Below are 22,380 nucleotides of genomic sequence, written 5' to 3'. Positions count from 1 at the left end.
TTTCAGATGAGCACCTCAGATGAGCTCCTGCTTATCCCAAGCCCTGTCCCTTCTGAGCCTCCAACCACCCTTCAACAGTTCAAGTTCTACTCCATTGGTCTAATTCCCCCCCCAGGACTCTGTTCCCTTCCATCCAGCCTATATCCATATTCTTCCTGCCACAGATACCAGCATCACACCTTTGTGCGTCTCTTCCAGCTAATCCTCCTTCTCTCCTTCCCTCCTGCTGGTGCTGCTGTTTGCCCAAGTACCTTAGCCAGGATTATGGAATTCTCAACACAGAGCCCTGAGAATGTCCTTTAACTCATGAAGCCTGGCTGTGCAGCCTTTGTCTTGAAAATATCCCTGAAAATATCCCCTCCGACAACCAGGTGGTTCAGAGGAAGAAGGCACTACTCATCTATCTCACGTTCATGGAGAACATGGCATAATTTTCTACAGATAACCTGATCAGGTCAGATCTAGTAATTTGATTCAACACCCAGCAAAGAAGGGTCCTTACTGTGATCTGCTGAGCGTCAGCACTGGGCACAAAGAAATGTGAATTGCATTACACTGCAACGAGAGAAGTTAGTTTTACGTTATGCTGCTGTGACTGTAAATGCTGCTTAGTACCAGAGGAACCAAGGGTCAGAAATTTGGAGGTTTTTAGTATGTTTGCTTTCAGAAGAAGATCTGGGTAGCCCTTTCACAAAGCTGTGCCCTACTTTAGGGTTCTGCTTCAATATTCTGCTGGCTCCTGATCCACACATTTTTAAAGAGAATAAATATTACTAAAATAGTGCAGGACCAAAGCTCACATCCATTGAAACTGATGAGGACATTCCTACTGATGTCAGAATCAGTAACAGGTCCCTGAGGAAAATCTGACTTTCTTTAAAAGGGCAATGTTTAAAGAAAGCACTGTAAATTTAAGCTTCAAGAAAACTCTTTGATCGGTTCTGATTCCTTCTTGATCTTAAAGATCAATAAAATGTTTTGCTGTGCTGCCAGAACCCATCTGAGGTACTACCAGGGAGATGGATGCAGTTATGTTCTACCCATGTTTTACGAAGTAACTTCCACTGAGAAACGTTTCTTTCCCTGTGATAAATGATATATCCTAGCAGAAAAGGATTAAATGCGCTTTTTGAAATTTAAAAGCAAAATCTTATTTAGCAAATATATTAACAACTGTGAGAAAATACACAAAACCTTATCCTGGGAATATATTTTTCCCACTGAAATCTTAATAAATGTAAATAATGACCTGACACTGTGCCTATATTGTGTACCAGCTGGTGAAAACATTTAAGACTCAGAACTAAACTGAATTGTGGAACAAGAGAAAGAAGTTTGTGGAGCAGCCTTCTGCACATTCCTGTGCCTTCATCTGTCATGTAAGGACAGCTGTTTTCATGGATGTAAACGATTACCTAACAGAAAAATTCTCAGCAGATGGCACGTGTGAATGCATCTCACGGTTTCTGTTCCGTAAAGGGCTGAGCGAGGTTGCTGTGCGCTGCAGATGACGTCTCGTTTGCTGCCGTTTGCCGAGATCAGAACTGTGCATGCACAAAAGAGCCAAGTGATCTTGCTGCATGGTATCTCCCTCAACCATGCATAGGGGTGGAAAGGTGGTAGGTGATTTTATCATAAAGAAGTAGATATTAAAGATCTCTGCACAGAGCTCAATTATTATGCAGGGTACAAGCTTGTCAACACCAGCCTGTGCTTCACAGCAATTCATTAGAAACCAAAGGAAGAAAATGAGTGCTTGCTAATTCGAAGTGAGATTGGTCTAAGCAGAAATCTTCCATGTCTCTATAGGCATGCCCTGACGCTACAGTGCAACAAGCATTCTTGTGTGCTGACGAGCAGCTTTACTTTGTCTGGGCTAAAGTTCTGTGGTACGTCTGCTGTCTGATCTGGCTATTGGGCTGAGTGGTACACCAGTACTATTCTTGGTACAAGTAACTACTACTAGTTACACACAGAGATGACCCATGATGCACGGCTGCCAACCGCCCAGCACCAAATGTCACCTAAATGCAATCAGGTGATGGAGAAAAGGGAGTTTTGTTTCTTGTCCGATCTATGCCTCAAGGGCTGGAGAAAGGCAGATTGATTCAGTCAGAGAGTTCATGCGCTCCACCAGCAAAAAGCATGAAGTCAGTTAAGAAGATAAAAATTAGAGAGGAGGTAATTAAAATGGTAACTCTTGATGTAACAGCCAAGCTGAAAAGGTTCGTGGATACCTGTTGCTAAAGCCCCTGATCAGCCTTCCTGAAGTATTGAGAGTGGGTAAAGAATCAATAGTCCCAAATACTGGAAGTTGGCATGAGTTAAGAAAGATCTATCAGATTTCTGAAAGACTCCGTTTTCAGACTTCTACTGTTCTTAATATTCCAAAATAGAATAGGGAAATGACTGTATTCTCCATCAGTGTAACCTGACAGGGTACACAGAAGTAATCAACCATTTATCCTGAGTATTTCTACTACTACACCATTATGATAGCCAAGAAGTCAATGTTTCATCAAAGAAATGCCATTTAGAAGGAACTTCTGGAGGTCATCTGATCCAGTCCCTTCTTCAAAGCAGAGCTATCACCAGCACTAGGATTATGGATTTGCCTAGCCAAGTCCTGAAAACCTCCAGCGAAAAGATTCCACAGGCTCTTTGAGCAAGCTGTGTCAGCACTGCTCCACCCTCTGACAAACAGGCTCATCTCGAAGTCCAAACTGAACTTGCACACTGCAGCTTCTGGCTCTTGATCCTTACCATGGCATCTGGCACTACCGGGAAGAGTTTGCTTCATCAGCTTCGTAATAGGCTTCAGGTAGTTAAAGGCAGGTATCTGATCAGTCAAAGTATGTGTTCAGGATAGAACTGGCCAACTAGAATATATTTTATGTTAGCCACATGTCATGGTTTAACCCCAGCTAGCAACTAAGCACCACGCAGCCGCTCGCTCACTTCCCCCCCTACCCAGTGGGATGGGGGAGAGAATCGGGGGGGGAGTAAAACTCATGAGTTGAGATAAGAACAGTTTAATAGAACAGAAAGAAAGAAAATAATCATAATGATAATAATCATAATAAAATGACAATAATAATAATAAAAGAATTGGAATATACAAAACAAGTGATGCACAGTGCAATTGCTCACCACCTGCTGACTGATGCCCAGTTAGTTCCTGAGCAGTGATCTCCCCCCGCCCCCCCCCCAAATCCCCCCAGTTTATATACTGGGCATGACATCACATGGTATGGAATACCCCTTTGGCCAGTTTGGGTCAGCTGTCCTGGCTGTGTCCCCTCCCGACTTCTTGTGCCCCTCCAGCCTTCTTGCTGGCTGGGCAGGAGAAGCTGAAAAATCCTTGACTTGGTCTAAACACGACTCAGCAACAACTGAAAACATCAGTGTGTTATCAACATTCTTCTCATACTGAACCCAAACCACAACACTATACCAGGTACTAGGAAGACAATTAACTCTATCCCAGCTGAAACCAGGACAGCAGGAATGAAAAGTGCACGGAAGAAGTTTTCGGCATGGTAGTTTGCATCTGTCTGAGGAACTTGTTAAGTGAGTATAGGTGTCCTATGACTATATCTACTGAAAGGAACCATGGAGGACTCCTGTCCCACCACTTTCAGAAACACATCTGTATCTCTTTTAAAGCAGATGCTGACAAATAGCAATCCTGACAGATATAAATAGAAAGAAACCTACTTTGTATTTAGAGAAATTGTTTGTGCAGTCAGGTATAGATCTGCTACATGCTTGTGACAATTCTTTCTTTAGCATTGTCACTGTCACTCTTTGGTTGCTCGAATACTGGTGTGAATACTATAAAAGCAGGTTGCTTCAAAATTCTCCTTTCAGAAGGCAGTGAAACTATTACTATGGCATTATAAATATGCTTAGACTCATAGAATGAAAGAATCATTGAGGTTGAAAGTGACGTCTGGAGATCATCTAGTCAAAGCAGGCTCAACTGGAGCCAGCTACTCAGGGGTCCAGGGCTGTAATGCGACTGTTTGCCTTGTTCCATCTTCTCAGGACCCTGAGATGATCATATCGTGAACACCATCTTACGATCACTACAGCAAAGGCTGCCTTCAACTTTCACATCACCCGCTTCTTCCTTGATTGTAAGCGTGAGGCCCAGCAACCCCTCACTGCTTCCATCATCACGGCTATCAGGAGGCGATCATCAACGCACTCCAGAAATCTCCTGGACTGCCTGTGCCCTGCTGTGTTGCCCTTGCAGGCTTCTAAATGCAGAGTAAATATTTTGCAATGTTGGGGCGGGGGGGTGTGTGTGTATGTTTGGTTGAAGGTCTTTTTACAGAGAAGTATTCCTGCAAGTCTGGAAATCTTTTTCCATGAAGGGCATCTTTACTAATTTGCCTTTGCTTTTTGCACTAGGGCACATGGAAATCAGAGTGCTGTTTCTCCTTCTGACCTTGCAGCCCCCTGACGCTTTCCTCTGTACTTTCTATGCTCCTTCCATGCCCGGTTCACACTCTTCTTATGAGGCCTTTTGAGCCATTTATTTACCTGTGAAACGTACCCCTTCAAGGATGATTCCCTTTTCTTGTACTAAGCCTTTGGGGATCTACCAGGTCCATAAGTTCTTTCTTTTTCTTTACAGTCACATGTATGCCTACTCATCTGTGCACACAGTTGTTCATTATTACAAATTAAGTGGGTCACTGTGATTGTTTGACCTTAAATATAGTCTGGGCCATAAGGCTGCCCTGGATCATGCAACAGACAATGGATGGTTTTCAGTCTGTTGACCTTCTTGTTAACAGCTCAGTTAGCTTTCCGCTAGATGAATTGCTAAATATTTCCCACTTTTACCTCTCATCTGTTTCTGAGGAAAGAAGGACAATAACTAATGTCTATTCTATATTTGATATTCTATACTGCTGTGACTCAAAGAAACGGATGTATTTTAAACACAGATTTTTGTCATTAAAGGAGAACTGTTCATTGTGTAAAAGTACACAATGAAAGGCCTTGGGTTTATATACAAAAAGCCATGTGCCCCCAAATGTATATGGTAGATCTTCTAGGCAAGCAGCTAACAAAACAATAAGAAAGTAGTCCAGTATTAGATCAGAAAAACTGAAAAAAGGGCTTGTATGGAGGACAAAAATTTTTTTTACTACCTTGAAAGTGTTGTAGTGAAATAAAGTTTCTCAAACAAGATAAGATGGAAAAAAAGGAAGACTATTTTGTGCAGTATAGGTGCATATTTAATTAACTATTTTGGTAGGTGAACTACATACAGTTTTGTACAGTAGAGGGCAGAATGATAATGATGGAAAATCGGGAGCTGGCAGAAAGTGTTGGAAAATGATTTCCACAAAAGAACGTCAGGCCTGATTTTGCGTGTCAGTAAGTACTGCAGCTCCTACTGACTGCAGCCTTACTTTTGCATGTGCAACACCACAAAAAAGAGCTTCTGAGGTTTCCTTAGACATCTGGAAGAAAATGCTCCAGCCTTGAATACCAGTAGATTCTATCTATGGTTTCCAACAGTGTATCAATGGCAGCTAGAAATGTGCTCAAGCCGGGTAAGCAGAGCAAATGCTGGTTTTTCTGAGAGCAGCAATGACGCTAGCCTCCTCTATTTCACGTAGCAGATCTGGGACTGTGTTAAAATATTTCCCTTATTTTTCCCTTTGCAGTACTTGATCAACTTTTATTTTGTAGTTGTGGAAATCCTTCTCTGCCTTATGTTATTGCTATAAATATTTCTTGTTAACTGCAAAATAAATACACTTTGGCAGCAGGGAAGATGAAATTTTCTTACTGCATCTCACAACCGCATCCAGTTTAAAATGATGTTCTATTACAGTTACGGAATTTCTTTGAATGCAGAGTAGAGACAACATAGGCTGCGCACTGTGCCGTTGAGACAGAGATGGTTTATTTACTCTGCTGGAAAGGGAGCTTACAACCTAGTTTTATGATTATCTGGACTGGAAGAGGACAGAGAAGCGAGGTCAGCTTGGTCAAGTTTACAGACACAGAAGTGCTTGACATTGGCTGCTCTGAGCCTTGTCTGGTTTTGAAAGCCTTCGTAGAATATTGCTGTTATCCCATTGCCTTAAAAGAACATGAAAAGGCAAAAAGCAGTGAAGAGCAGTGACAGGAGGCGTTCTTTCACAGGGTGCAAAGCCAACCATGCAAAGCCGTGGAGTGAATGGGCTTTTCCAAGCATGGGAAAGGATTATGGACAGCAGCTCTGATAAAAAGTGTCTGAAGAGGAACAGGGTGAAACTTTAGGTGAGCTTAAGTTATAAATTCAAAAGAAAGGGAAACTAATAATTGCATTCAAAAGCCAGCACCCACCGCACTCCCATCCCCAGACCTCTGGAGCCATCCGAGCCGTCGCCTGATTGAGTTAAAAACAGCTGCCATGATTTTAGCTACAGGGTGGTTGGCTTCTTACATTTAGCAAATCGCATCTGCTTGAGCGTGTTATTCTGACTCTTTTATGTACCTGGCAAGGTTCATTAACCCGGAGCAGAATTTGGCTAAATGTAGCAGCTGGTGTACCTCGATAATTGTGTTAAAAGGCATTTCTAGCTAAAAACATGATGGATGAAATAAATGTGACAATCCTCAAAATATCAGCTGAAAAAACTGCTAAAAATTAAGTGGTTAGGGCCAAATATGACAGCTGAATATGACAGTCCTTTATGCACAACTTCGGTCTTTGCATTCATGTAGTTGAGATAGTCCAGCTCAAGCACCCTCTTACAGCATGGAGGAGAACCGCAGCGTGTTTATTTTGCAGTAGGGCAGCACAGGTTGGCCTCACCATACAATGGTAATCATTTTCTGTTGCTCAAAGGACTTGACGTCAATATTTCTTTTCTTTTTTTCAGACTTGGGCCTTCGGAACTGTGTGATTTAAAATGGGACTAAGATGGGTAATTCTGTCTATGTCAGGGATGACAGCTTTGCCTTTGAACTCTGCTTCTGGTATATCTTCTAGTGATGAAACCGAGGATAAAAGTACACTGACAAACAGTGTCCTTATCGGTAACCCTGCAGCCTTTGACTCTGTTGTAGTAGGTTTCCTAAAGCATGTATGCTCGTATAGTTTATACCACCTTAGAAGTTAGGTTGTGTGGAAGTGCAGCATAGTAGCTAGAAACAAGGGCTGTAGGTATTCCATGTTTTATATGAGCTCAGCTAAACAACAGGAAATACACATGCTTGACTCCAGGTGTCAGAAGATCTCAGGTTTATAACTACTATTTGTAAGAAAGGCCCAGATCGAGTTGTATTTCTAAAATAATTTTTAGTACAAACCTTTAAGTTCCTGATAGCTTTTAAAAAAAAAAAAGGCAGGCAAATTCAGACTTGGCAATGGAGTTGCATACACTTACAACAAGGCATATGTCACTTCACCTGCACTTGTTAAAAATGGGTAAAAAAGTACATGGATCCAGTGCTAAAGACTCTGTTAGTCTGATGCAAAGCCTGCTAGGTTCGCAAGGAGTCTTTCCACTAATTTCAGTGGACTGACATTGCTCTGGTGAGGCTTGTCAGGCCCAGCATTGGGACAACCCCGCTCCACGTGGGAAAGCGTGAGGAAGAGTCAGCCGGTATGAAGTCACGCACGACCGCAGTCCCCAGAGCAGTCCAGAAGCTGTAGATCCAGCCAGGCTCTGTGTCCCACCTAAACTGACCAGGCGTTTTTTTTCTGCATCTGTGTTCTTTCAATGATTCAGGGATCTTTGCTACTGCCCTCAGTTATATGGTACAGATACAGCCCGACCTCTGGATATGTCCTTCATCTGCATCCATGGACTTGAACTCAGGTCCATTCCCTTTAAGGGCAAGAGACAAATCTGTGCATCTAGATGATCAGAGTGTGACATGCCTCTGCAAAAGCTCTTAGGTTGGAGTAACTTGCCTTTTGGTGTCACTGGTTACTCTCTGCACTCTTTCTGTAAAGACAACTACTGCATGTGAAAGAAAGCTCCTAACCTAAAAGTTACTGATGGTATAATAAGCAAAGTTATATGAGTCTGAGCCTTTCTCTGCCTCTGCCTCCACTCCCATTTATAAGATATAAACACAGGGTTTGTGTTTTAACAATTAAAGCAAATGTAATAGACCTCCAAACGGACAGGTTTTTTTCTTTCCCCTGTACTTCACCCCTTGTGAGCAGTGGAAAAGTATTTCGGATCCCACAGGTGTGTGATTCCACCCTGCCTAGCTCGTGCGGGGTGAAGGCGAGGTATGTTTCTCTTCTCACTACACATACCTGACAGCGATCTGGAGCAAAGCAGCGCCGTTTGGGGTCAGATGAGCAACAAGGCTTAAGTCACAATATCTGTCACTTCACAGCTGCAGTTTCAAAATGCTCCCATGAATGCCATTTCCACACCAGTAACTCCGCTTTTAGCAACTTCTCCAGCTGCTGCCCTTCTACTGTCAACACCATGTTTCTTTCTGGTCTGCTTCTCTGTCTAATAACTAAACCCTTCTCGTACCTGTTTCTAAAGAGCTTTGCCTTTTTTTCCAGTCCATTTTGAGCTTCATGATCCTCCACTGTTATTGATTGCTGTGCTAAAGACACAGTAGGGAAACGGGGTATCTTCCAATGCCAAAATGGTGGTTGGTTGTTTTTATGGTTACACTATTTTCAGTAGTGAAGCAGTGAGGTAATTACATGCAAAAAATAGAATTAAAAGAAGAAAAAAACCACTACTATTGTCATCTGCATTCTTGAAACAATCCATACAGGATGATTTTTACAACACACTGATACTTCTCAACTCATGCCTTAAGCTACTCAGTGGGAATCTCCAGCTTTCTGCAAATTCTATAAAAATTCCAACTACAACATACAACAACAAATGATAACAAATGCAAAGCGTAGCACAGCTCATAACTCTCGAATTATAAAAATACCATCCTAGTTCATGGTATTCTACTGCTTTTTTGAGATAAAATACAGCTAATACTAAAGCTGCTTCCATACCACACCTTCTAGTGCCCCAGGTCTAGGAAACTTGGACATAAATGGGATGAATTCTGGATGCTCCCCAATATCCAGTGTCTTAGTAGCAATGCATGTTTGAAACAAAATTATACTGGCACAACATAGTGCTCTGCTGGCTTAAAAGTACTTAAAATAGCATTGCTTTTACCTATTGATTTAAGGGAATAAGAGGGCATTTTTATTCTAACGTAGCTGCAGCAGGCGGACATCAATTTATCAGAGATAATTGAATGGGAACAAAACCTGTGGCTGTAAGTCCATATTCTGCTCTTAACTGGAACTGTAGGTCCTGATAAATCCATTAAGAGCTGGGGATGAGCTGTAACTACAGAATTTGGCTAGAAGCTTCCTATTTTGCTTTTCTGTAGTGGATAGGTGCAAGCTTCTACCGAGTCTCACTGAAGTTCAGATATTTGCTGAGTCTTCTGACTTGTTTTACTCAAATGAAAATCCTGATTCTTCTTTATTGTCCTTTGCTGCCACCTTTTGCAACTATGTTTCATTTATCTCAGAGCCTATGTGAAAAGAACAAGCGTTTTGTGTTCTATATGTTACTGTTTGGCATGTACATACAGATCCTATATTCTCCTTCAAGCTTACTACTTTCCTTACCTTTTTACTCTTGAGAAATGACTTAGTTATGCATTTTATTTGTAATTGAGGTTCCTTTATGTGTATGTATGTGTGAATTTAAAACATGATTCTATATTAGATCCACAATCAAAAAATCATTAGCTTTGCTTGTCCAGAAAAAAAATTTGTCCACTTTTCAAACTATTAGGAAGGGGCAAAATCTATCAAGCAAAGCATTTAAAAGTGCCTAAGGGAAATAGTTTCTGAATAAGGAGCTAGTTTTTCTGTTTCTAAACATAGCTTCTATACTTTCTAAAAATATGTAAGGGAAATTTTTTCTGTATGGAGCACAGCAGACTTTTTTCCAGTTAATGAGTTCCCTTAGCAAGGAAGTGCTGAAGCTAAAGTACAGAGAAGATGACAGATTATAATTCATTTCAACTGGACCATAACATCTTTGGCGCACGGAGAACATTTTACCGTTTCTTTGCAAAGCCACGAGGACAATGGAAACCACTCTGCAACACACAGCCCAGGATGGTACTGCATATGAATAACGAATAGCAGAAGTATAGTTCAGCTGAAGAAGCTCTCTCTAGCTCTCCATTAGAACCGGCTTGCCAGATTTCGGAGCAAGTGCAAGATTCTTTTATTTTGCCTGATTTTAATCAGGTATTTTAAGCAAAGTTTCAAGCAGTTCACTTTGTTTGCAGTATTCAGATGGACGGTCATACCTTTTCCATTTCTATTCCATTTGGATTTTTTCAGCCTATACAGCTATTACAGTTACATTAACTAAGTTTAAAAATTGAAAGATACTTCGTCAATCCACACTGCACAAATATATACATTATGACAGACTTGGGAACGCTTACAAATCATGGAACAAAGATTAAAAGTCATGTTATAACCAATAGCTTTGAAATTATTCTCTACAGTCCTTTTTAATTGTTTTGTACAGTTTTGTTTCAAATCACCAGCCTGGGGGAAGGTCACTCTCTCCCTTGAGGGGTTAGTCTATAGCCAAACAGATGGCATTGTCCGTACAATTTTCCTCAAATTAAGAACATTTTCTCCTTTTCTCAGTTTAATTTCATCCCATTATCTTCCCTGTAACAGAGGACTCTCTATATAAGCAGCTAATGGGCACCCATCCTGTTATATTCTTGAAACCCCCAACCTCACGATGTGGGAGTGGCAGATTAGTATCTTAATGAGAAAAAGCTATGGTGAGAGCTATGAGGTTAATTATCCAATTTCTGCTTCTTGATGGCCAATTATAATGCCTGAACTGGCCAGTTAATACAAATACTTGCAGCTTGGAACCATCCTTTAGCACATACTGGGGTAGGGGAGGGAGGTAGGAGTGCTGCAGGTATTAGAGGCAGAAATAGGTCCTACGTACGTGAGGAAGAGCTTGAGGTAATCCAGGTTGGCAGGATGTACTGAGCTGAAATGAAAATAGTGATGCAGAGCACAGATCCTAGGAAACCAGGCGTTACAAGTTCCGAAGCAATAGGTGTTCGTAATTACGTGTGTACATCCCATGGTTTTATATGCAGCCAGGAAACTTTCAGCTCGTTCCATGACTGGAGTGCACAGGCTGCTGGTAAAATGCAGGTCATCTCAGGGTGAAACGCATCAGGATCTATCTGGGGATGACTTGGTCCTTGACAGGTAGGCTGAGCAGGGAGCCAGCTCTATGGGTCTCACCACTGTTTACTTTTAGGCAGACAGGGAGCTTGTTTTCAGCTTCTGCAAGTATTTGTTCAAAAAACAGATCTGGGGACTGACTCCTATCTGTTGTCCCTAACGTACTTATAAGAAGATAGGCTGGGTTTAGCGCCTGTCCCCTGTAAATGTCTGCAGCATTAGACTGCCACAGGTGGCATCAGTTCTCCCCATGTTGTGTTGAAAATTGAGCGTTGAGCAAGCTAACCTTGCTTAATGCTGTCTGGGGACATCATCCTAAGGAACTTTCCTGATGCAGAGGTGTCATCACAAGGAAGGGCCTCGGGAACACTAGGGAGCAGTGGGAGCCCTCGCAAATGAGAGGCTGTGTAGGTACAAAGAAGTACCTCGCCACCACAGATACTCTTCCAGACGCGTTATTTACACCTGCTGTGGTAGAAGGGGGAAAAGTGGAGCATGAGACAAGAATTCAACCTGTTCTTAGTGAGGTTTCAAGACTGTTTGCCTCATCTGTACGGTTCTACCACAAGACCTCTGTTTTCCACGGTACTTTTTTATCTGATGGAGCTAATCTGAGAACCATGGTAGCCTGGTGTGTGAGGTAGATAAAGAAAGGAACTAGATAAAGAAAGGTTCCAAATACATGTTTTCTTTCACCCAGGATCTGAAGATTTTCAGCAAAGAAGAATGTAGAAAGAGGCTAGGATGCATTTGATCAAGAACATGATTTAAAAATCTGAGTTTCTTGGGTCATGGAGATCTTTTTTTCATGTCTGCTGAGAAAGCCAGCAGTTACTTAGTCATGAACTGGAGTTTACGAGTGATTATGGTTTTACGTGATGTAGCTACATTAAGACATACACTAGCACTTTGTTTGCTTCTGCATAACACAAATATTCTCAAAAGGGTGAAAATGTACACCAGTAAGAAGAATTGAGACTTTTAGATAAAATGAGAAACTTAAAAATGTAAGGTTAGAGGAGATTGCAAAGGGAGGAAAGGCTTCAGATTTGAGGGGAGCTCTGTATAAATTCAGATCTGAATCATGCATTATGATTAAAAATGGTATCTTTTTTTGCTTGTTTTTACTTCTTAGGAGAAAATTGCTAGAAGTTCTGTTTCTGCTATGCTGCTAGAGTATGCCTTCCCAAGGCTCTAGTTAAAACTGTGTGTAGATACTTAGCTGTTGTCATTGCTCCTTCATTGCCAGGAAGGAGTTGTCTCTCTGGGATACTTAATTCCGTGTGTTTGCCAAAGCAAAAATACTCCCATTTCAAAACTGAATTTTGATTGCTGAATAGTATTTGTTATGTACACAGTGCAACTGAGGAGATAAATCTGAGAATAAGGGCATAAATAAAATCTAACTTCTGTTGTAGAAGCAGGTAACTGCACGGGCTAAAGCAAATCCACTGTAATTTTTATCCTGTATTTGTGAAACTGTGTCATGCCATTTGTAAAGAACTCTTGCTGTCATCTTAGTTTGCGAGGATAAAGGATCTCAGTTTATTTGAGAAAACAAAAGGTTGCTCAGTCTTCACTGAACCCACTCTGCAAGCACATTCAGCAATTTTCTTTGTAGTTTATGGACAGCTGAAGTGAAATATATGTTGCAGGAACTACTTGTTACCACTCAGTTTTACCAAATGTTTACGTGTGCCTTTAGTATATGAGTAACCTCAGTTAGTTAAAGGACAAAGAAGGACACGTGTACTTAGCTAGATGTGTTTAAGCACTAACTGAACTGGGGCCTAAAGTATTAGAAGTATGTTGCTGGTATTATAACACTGCATTACGGTTTTTAAGGCCTTAAATCATTTAAATTAAATGGTTTAAATTCTAGAATGAATAACATGGGTTTTCTCACACACTTTACAGAACGAGGTTCAAAAGGACATCTTGACCTCACGGAGTTAATAGGAGTTCCTCTTCCACCTTCTGTCTACTTTGTCACTGGCTATGGAGGGTTTCCAGCCTACAGCTTCGGTCCAGATGCTAACATCGGTCGATTGACAAGCGCTGTCATACCACTGCCTTTCTATAGAGATTTTGCCATCGTAGTTACGGTGAAACCAAACAGTGATCGTGGAGGGGTGCTATTTGCAATAACAGATGCCTTCCAGAAAACTATTTACCTGGGAATGAGACTTTCATCGGTTGATGACGGCACCCAGAGAATAATTATGTACTACACAGAGCCTGGCTCCCATATCTCCCGAGAGGCTGCTTCATTTAAAGTGCCAGTGATGACTAACAGGTGGAACAGGTTTACAGTGACTGTTCAGGGAAATGATATTGCTTTGTTCATGGACTGTGAAGAATATCAGAGAATTCAGTTTCAAAGGTCAGCTCAAGCCTTGGTATTTGAATCCGGCTCTGGGATATTTGTTGGTAATGCAGGAGCCACAGGATTGGAAAAGTTCACAGTAAGTACTGTCTGATAAATTCACATGCCTCAGTGTTTTATGCATGCACTCTTTACCCAGGAAAGTCTGCTTATGATGGTTATATCCCAAATGAAGTTACAAATTATATAGCTTGTATTTTCCATAACTGGCTAGGGTTCAGGCAATGCAGATTTATAAACTCTGGCTTGAAATGCAAATGTTCCTAAAACCTCAGAAGTTTATCAATGGTCCACACATTAAGCTCAATGCTCAGTCTGAATACTAGGCATTTCAAAAGAAATATATCCCATAACTTTATTTGGCCTTCTTATGAACGGCAGATTTCAGAGTAACCATTTGTTTAACTTCTGAGAGTAACACCTTAGTAGAAAGTCAATATTTTAAATTCTTATTAGCTAGGTATGTTTATTTCACATTCAACATAAGGAAGAGAATGATCTCATCAAAGATAAAGACAGTTGGAAGCTAAAGCTGTATTTATATATTACTTGAAGCTTATCAGGTGCTTTAGAAAACTAGAATTGACTAAAACCACTACTACAAGACTCCCAAGCCTTCTTAGCTTGAGTGCAAGCATCCTTCCTGCTGCATCCCAACTGGATTTCTCAGCCATTGAGCTTCCAAATGGAAATGTGAAAGCTGTCAATATGTGTGAGGTTGACTCCTTGTCAAACTGAAAGGGAAATGTCACACTTTTTCTGTCTTGTTTTTGTACTTCCCTTGTATTTCAAAACTTGTACAGTATTTTGTGCGATTAATATCTCTTCCCCTAAATTAGTAAAGCAGCAGCACAAAACTGAGTGGAACCTTTGCTTTAGAGAAATAAGATGTTCCTTCCAAAGTTCAGGTGTACTGGCAGGTCACGAGCTCCATCTGGTAAGCAACAAGGATAATGTACTTTTATCATTTATCTGATTAGTCTAAGCACCTAGAATTACAGGAATATATTGATTAGCAGCAAATAAGTGGTGGAAAGGGATATATAGGAAAATTACCTGCTGGTACTACCTTGCTTAGACAGATGGGATGACTGGAGTATTGGGGTTGCTTGATTAGTAAGTAGGAATGAGAAACATTCGAGAAAATGAGACCACTTTGGTACCCCACCCGGAAAACGCATATGTGATGATCAGTTGCTGAGATTATCACTGATCAATCTGTAAATATAGTGACAAGAATGCATGGTGGATTACACTTTAAGGCATTTCCACTGAAATAGGCTGTTCCGTATGCTATATCAAGGACATACATTTCAGTCAATACTGTGATTGCTTCAGTCCTATTAATTGTGACGTGTACTCTAGGTCTTGTGCCTTTATTTCTTTGTGCATCGTATGTCACAATTGCTTTTGGGTAGAAAAACTAAATGGTTGAGTCCTCCTCAAGCTCTGTTTGTATGACAAGAACTGTTTCCATCAATTGCCCAAAATAGAAACAATTCACAGCAGATTGTGCAAATGTCTCTGAATAGATGTCAGTTGCTGGTTTGCTCTGGCTAATGGGAATTTGTGTGTCTAAGGCTCTGGTTGCCAGGCGCAAAAGGACATAACTATCATCAGATTTTATGGAAACAAAAGGAAATTCTAGCCCTGGTGCTTGTAAAGAAAAGTAGAAATCAGACAACAACTAAATATAGCTGAATCAGTGATGATGCTTGACTCTGCAAACCAGATTTAACAGGGAAGGCAGCAGCAGGCACAAGACCCAGGGGGGAACTACAATAACCTCATATCTACCATTCCTACCGTGGCAGACTGGGCCATGACTTTCCTGGTTGGAGTAATTGGCTAGCAGCAACACTTGGGAAACATTAGGGCTCTCCATTTTGCTTCCTTCACCATCCAGGGCAGCAGATTAGAGCAAGAGGAGAAAAACACGTTCTGCAAATGGGATTCATTCATACTGTGAAAACAAAGCATCGCTTCCAAGAGACTGCTTAAGTGTCTGGTTGTGCCTCGTATCATGTATAATTTTTCAGTGAACTGTTCAGTTAGTCTGACATTGCACAATATCAGAGTTGCCCATTATTAAGTTTTGAGAGAAATCGGATGGTTCAGTTCACTGAGCTGTTGCCTGCAGACTAAGGAGGCACCAACTGCAGGAGTTTCATGGTCTTTGAAGGCACAGAAATTAGAGGATCGTTGAAGATAGAATCTCAGATTTTGTTCCTTTCTGAAATATTCTAGAAGCCACCAGAAATATTGCTTCTAAAGTACTTCCCTGCTTATAATTCCCTAATGCTTCCAGGACAGGGAGAGAGGACCGCTGCAGAGAGGAAAGAGCGAGCAGAAAGTCAGATGTAGCAGTGTATACAAATGGTAGCTACTCCTCCTCTGGAGTTTGCAATTTTGGGTGGCATTAAGTAGCAGCAAAGCAAACTACTTTTTCTCATCTCGAGAGTAGTTGCAGTTTTCCTTACCGAGACTCAGGCTTTCTATACCCCTGAGTGAGCGGATCCGCTGTGTGTCTGCGGTAATACTCAGCAGACAGAGCACAACCGAGATATCACTGCATGGTGTAAACGTTCTCGCTCCCTGAAGAGACGTAAATCACTGGACTGAGAAGTATTCTGTGTCGGTCTAGAGATAAAGACTAAATCTGTCAGCTTCTTCGGGCTCTTCCCTACAGAAAATACAAAAGCAGAGAAACAAAATATACAGTCAGCAAAGCGGGAAGAGGCAGGTCCTATGTGTTGGGTAAGATGGCTCTTGATTTCAATATCCATCTTTGTGTCCTACGTGTGCACCATGCCTAACTCTGTGAGATCTCGTAACAAGGAAACATCCCCCACGTGTTTCTTAAAACACTTTGAGCCTTTGTAATCTAAGAAACAAGACTTAAATGTTTAAAATGAAATTGTTGCTGCTCCTTCAGCATGTCAGACTGAGAAATATAATTTGTAACTCTGAAAAAACAAACATTTGTTATCCGAAAATCCATCTCCTTTCTTTCCCCTTTGGAAAGTTTTAAGCTGGTTTCTCCCTGACCCACTTCATCACTTACTGGTATTTCCTTCCCATCCTTTGTCTCCAATTTTAGGGGTTTTCACATGCCACTTTTGGAGCTGCAATGCACTTAACTAGAAAAAGCATCCAGTGCTTTACAGACTCTAGGACATAATCTAGGATTAGATTCTTCAATTGAGGCACTAACAATACCGTGTAGCAATTGCATTGTCATTGGGACATGATAGTCATTGTGTCCTGGCAGCTTCAATTTTTTCTGTATCTTGCAAAAGGAAAACATAAGAACATATTTACGTTTTTAAAGTGGATATATTATCATAAAATTTTATGCTTCAGATCATTTTCCAAGCAAATGAGAACAAAGTCTGAGGGTTTTTTTCTTAATTCCCACCCCTCCACCCCCACTTCACACATGCTACTTAAAATATTACTTCCTTGAACTGTTTTTGTTGTTTCATGTAGGGCTCAATTCAACATCTGACAATCAAATCTGACCCAAGGGCTACTGAAGATCATTGTGAAGATGATGACCCTTATGTGAGTATTCTTATAAACACTTATTTATCTATCCCCAGTGCCTCAGAGCACTTTGACATTTCAAAGTCATTTGCCATTAGACATCTTTCATAAGACTAAATGGAGTATTTCTTCTTGGGAACATAGTATCATACTTAAAACTATCCGTGTGGGGGAATCTCTTTTTTTGACTACACAGCCCCTAAAACTGTGACTTTTCAAAAAGCATGATCTTCTGTTGTCTATAACACCTTTCAGAAAATGAACTATGACTTTTATTTTTTTTGAAGGGTTATTTTCATGAAATGCTGTAAGTACTGAAATAAGTTAACATCATAATGACACTGAGGCTTCACCAACTGGAAAAAAAAAAAAAAAAGACAGTTTTTTCCTGCATTGAAGTAGCCAATTCCTTGGAGATCAAGATCATACTTTTTTTTTTTCCCCTGACTTTTATGAACTTGCTATCATGATTGGGTTTTGCACAGGCTTCAGGGGACATCAGTGGCAATGGCAGCATTCAAGAACAGGAAGGTATTTCTGAGACACAAGAAGTCCTTGCACCTTCTCATCTTCCCATAAGGGTAAATATATTTGATTTATTTGCTTTACATTTTCAGTTTAATATTACCTTTTTAGATAGTGAGGTCTGGATTTTGTCACTAGTTTTTCATATGTGACAACTTCCAAAGGCACCTGTGAGAACATGCACCCATCCATAAGAATCACTGTGCTGTGTCAGATCAAAAATCTGGTATATTTGACAACAATCAGCAACCAGTACTTTGGGAAGAGTATAATAACAGATCAGGAACATAAATATGACACTTACCGGGAATACTCTTTCAGTCTGCAACAATTTCCACCTCAGGAAATGCTGGAGCCAAGAGTGTATCTGTTTGTGTTTTGTGGACCTCCGCTGAGTTTTTTGCTCTTGAATTTCTTGCTTTGTATTTTTTAACCCATGGGAATTTTACCATCCTCAGCTTCCTGCTGCAGAGGTACTTAGTTTATTTAATGACATGTTTTCTGATGGACTTTCACCTTTTACTTGCCCTTCTGAACATGCTAACTGCAACTTTCATTTGGTGGTTACTCTGCACAAGACGGAGTAAACATTGTTCCTTACTCACCATAACATTTGTGATTTTAGAGATTCCTATCACATCATGTTCCCCCTCCCTTCTTGTGCCAGGCTGAAGCGATCCAGTCCACTCCTCACCATGAAGCTTTCCCTGCAGCTTATATCAAGCATTCTTAATGCTTTTATCCAAGTTCTCATTGATTCCTTTAGAGAAAGCCAGTAGGTTTGTGAGAAATGACTTTACAGAAACCGTGCTCACCTTTCCCTGATATTGCACATACTTCAGCACTTTCGTTGTTGAATCCTTCAGAACTCATGGGTGAATACTGTTTGGTTGTGATGATTTGTTGCCACTCACTTTGTCAGTGTGTTTCCTACCCTTTTCTTAAAAAGACTTCAGTTTTATACACATCCTCTGCTGAGTTTCCCCAAGAATAATCTTTTGCAGGAATTTTAACTCTTCCATGCTCAACGTGAATGCAAAAAAACTTATTTTTTTTTTATGCTATGGCTGAAAATTCTCTGAGAACTCTTTTTACAACTTAATTGTCACTGACCTGGCTTCCTGCTCCTGATGCATTTGAAAAGAGATTTGTTATTAATTTTTATGCCTTTTACATAGAGCTCATTAAACTCTTTTTGGCCTGCCTTGTGCTTTTCACAGAATCACAGACTAGCTGAGTTTGAAAGGAAGTTCTGAAGATTGTCCTGTCCAACTCCCTTCTCAAAGCAGAGTCAAGGACAGCAGGTTGCTCAGTGAGCAGGTTACTCAGTTCCAGTGGGGTTTGGATTACTTCAAGGATAGAGACTCCACTGCCTCTGATCCAGTGTAGTTTTTTTCCGATGTAGAACTGGAATTTCTTGTATTTTAATTTGTGTCCCTTGTCTCTTTTCCCTTCACTGGGTACCACTGAGAAGGGTCTGGCTCTGCCTTCTTTACTCCCTCCTATCAGGATTTTGTACACATTGATAAGATTGCTCTGAGCCTTCTCTTCTTGAGGCAGTCCTCACTCTCTTATCTTCCTCTCATAGGTTAAAAGCCCTGGTTCCTTAATGATCTACATGATCCTTTGGTGGACTTGGTCCAATATGTCCATGTACTGGTGAGCCCAGACCTGGACACAGTACTCAAGATGGGTGTCTCACCATTGCTTAATACAGAAGCAATGGTTAGAGATTAACCCTATCCCAGCTGAAACCAGGACAAGAAGGATCGCCTCCCTCAACCTGCTGGTGATACTCTTCCTAACGCAGACCAGGATGGTGCTGGCTGCCTTTGGCAGAAGGGCATGGTGCTGGCTCTTCTTCCACTTGTCTACCTGCATCCTTTCCTGCAAAGCTGCTTTCCAGCCAGTTGCTGCATGGGGTAATTCCTCCCCGGATGCAGGACTTGCATTTACTTTTGCATTTTACCTTGCTGAACTTCAGGAGATACTTGTCTGCTTATTTCTGCAGCCAGCTGGGGTTCTTCTGAATGGCAGCAAAATCACCTGGTGCTTTGATGGCTCCTCTCCATTTTGCATCATACCACAAAAATTTAAACCATGAAATCTTTTTGTGCTTTCACTTTTTCTCATTTGGATACAACTGCAGCTAATTCAGGAAAGATGTCTAACTTCTCTAGTCTATCCAGAAAAAATGGAATTTTTTTAGCTATTGCTTTAAGCTTCTGTTTAACAATCATAATTACTACACTGCTCAAAATTGCACACAGCAATCGTAGAATTTTTGGGTTTTATTCCTCCTTTTGCAAGATGTCATGGTTTAACCCCAGCTGGCAAGTAAGCCCCACGCAGCCACTCAGTCACTCCCCTGCTGGTGGGATGGGGCAAAGGATCAGGAGGGTGAAAGTGAGAAAACTCATGGGCTGAGATAAAGGCAGTTTAATAGGTAAAGCAAAAGCTGCGCACACAAGCAAAGCAAAACAAGGAATTCATTCCCCACTCCCCATGGGCAGGCAGGTGTTCATCCATCTCCAGGACAGCAGGGCTCCAGCACGCCGAACAGTGACTTGGGAAGACAAACACCATCACTCCCAATGTCCTCCCCTTCCTCCTTCTCCCCCCAGCTTTACATGCTGAGCATGACATCCTATGGTCTGGAACATCCCTTGGGTCCATCAGGGTCAGCTGTCCCGGCTGTGTCCCCTCTCGACTCCTTGTGCCCCCCCCAGCCTGCTCGCTGGTGGGGTGGGGGGAGAGGCAGAAAAGCCCTTGGCTCTGGGTAAGCACTGCTCAGCAGTAGCCAAAACCTCCCTGTGTTATCAACACTGTTTTCAGCACAAATCCAAAACGTAGCCCCGTACCAGCTACTATGAAGAAAATTAACTCTATCCCAGACAAAACCACCACACAACAATGTTGTTTCTCAGCATAATCTCAGCATAATATTCACTGTTGCAGAGTACAAAAGGTAGAAAATTTCTATTTTAATGAGCAAGTGTTATTGTTACTTTGCTAAAAAATTAGTAATACATCTATGATTTACACGAACAGGGATGTAAAATTGTAATAGCTATTGTTCATCACCATATACCGCTCCCAGGGAGTAAAAGCGTGACATTTTCCTTTGATTTTCCAAACATGTGAGATCAGTCTTGGGTGCCAAAATATTACTTCAAGATTAAGTAGGTATTCTTTATTGGCAGCGCTGGATGCACAGGGGATCGCTCCACCTATCGTGCACACCGTCGGGTCTAATTGTGCAGGTTAAGTACATGTTCTACATACATATTCACTAGATTTCTGAGAAATGTTATTACATATTCATTAGTTTTCCAGGAAACTATTAGCATATGTAGATGTCCTTTACGCAGGCACATTGAAGGTCTCTGGTGGTCTTCAGGAGTCCTCTGGTGGTCTTCCATAGTCTTCCTCACTTGTCCGCTAGTTGACCCTCCTCAGGTGATTCTGCGCGGTATGGTCCTTTACATGTTTTGATACATTAATGCTTGTTAGTGCTCTTATTATCTAAGTTTTCATTAGTGGTGTAAAACCATATGGCTAGTTTAAGATAAATTATCTACAAGGACGAGAACAAAGGCAGGAGTTCTTACCTTTTCCGGCCCTATCTATTCAAGCAAGGCCTCTGCTTGTGCCTTCTCAACAAGATCGTAAATTCATCAAACATTTAATTAAGTTTTGTGATCGCTCATGGCTCCTTCTTGCTCATCACTCCCAAGTACCAGCTCTGACAGGCTTAATCCTTGACAAACACCAGTCCTCAGTATGTAAAGTTACAGAGAGACAATCATTAAGCAATAAGCAGTTCGGTCTCTATATCACCGTGACTGTAAGTGGGGAGTGATCCCTCCCTGTCCCTGTCTCGACCCACGAGCGTTTCTTTATATTTTCTCCTCCCCATCCCACCGTGGCCGGGGGGAGGAGCGGCTGCGTGGCGGTTTGTTATCGGCTGGGCTTAAACCACGACAGAGTGCGTGTAGACAAGTAGAGGATATCCACCCTACTAGTCTTTTACTAGACACATCCTTTCAACTCCATTGCCTGATGTTGATCACTAATCTTTGTGTGTGGTTGTTAGCTACTAATTCTTTATTCCACGGGTATGTCTTCATGTCTAAACTGACTGGGATTATTTCAAGACATTTTGTTGCGGTTTTCTTCCAATCAATCCATTCACTAAATCACAAATGTACTTTTTTTCATTATCTTAATTCTTATAATTCTATCAGGCAGGTAATTGCTATTATCTATTAAGTTTACATTCTTATGAGTGTAGCCTAAGGTTTGGGTTGCTTTTCCACAATCTTCAAGTAAATATCTTTATTCTTCCCATTGTTTTCTAGTGCAGAGAGTTAGATTGGGGATATCTATTAATACTGGGGGGAGGGAAGGGGAGGTGTCCATTTTATAGCTTTTTTTAATTATTTCTCAAAATGAAGCACTTAAATCTTTGTCCTACTGTTGCTTTATTTCTTTTTCCAGTGAGAAACAAACATCAGGAATACTTTATAGACTGTACAATTGAGCACATTCTGAATCATGTGAATTATTTTCTACTGTTCGTCTGAAGTATTGGTTATTCTGCCTCAGAAGAGGGAGGTCACTGGATATTGCGTTTAAAGGGAGAAGTTAGTCCTCCTTTCTCAAAGTAGCC

The 22,380-nt window shown here is 41.1% G+C and overlaps 1 protein-coding gene across 1 annotated transcript in view; it reads left to right on the top strand.

Moving 5' to 3' along the window:
* Nucleotides 1-22,380, top strand: part of COL15A1 (collagen type XV alpha 1 chain) — a 157,466-nt gene that overhangs the window by 36,816 nt on the left and 98,270 nt on the right. The window contains exons 3-5 of the mRNA XM_069809271.1: nt 13,169-13,716; nt 17,127-17,201; nt 17,669-17,764. Of these exons, the coding sequence (XP_069665372.1) occupies nt 13,169-13,716; nt 17,127-17,201; nt 17,669-17,764 (719 nt within the window). The remainder of the gene's footprint in view (nt 1-13,168; nt 13,717-17,126; nt 17,202-17,668; nt 17,765-22,380) is intronic.

This window comes from Haliaeetus albicilla, chromosome 21 (assembly GCF_947461875.1).
Source record: "Haliaeetus albicilla chromosome 21, bHalAlb1.1, whole genome shotgun sequence".
NCBI classification, from domain to species: domain Eukaryota; kingdom Metazoa; phylum Chordata; class Aves; order Accipitriformes; family Accipitridae; genus Haliaeetus; species Haliaeetus albicilla.
This window is presented reverse-complemented; position numbering and strand designations above follow the sequence as displayed.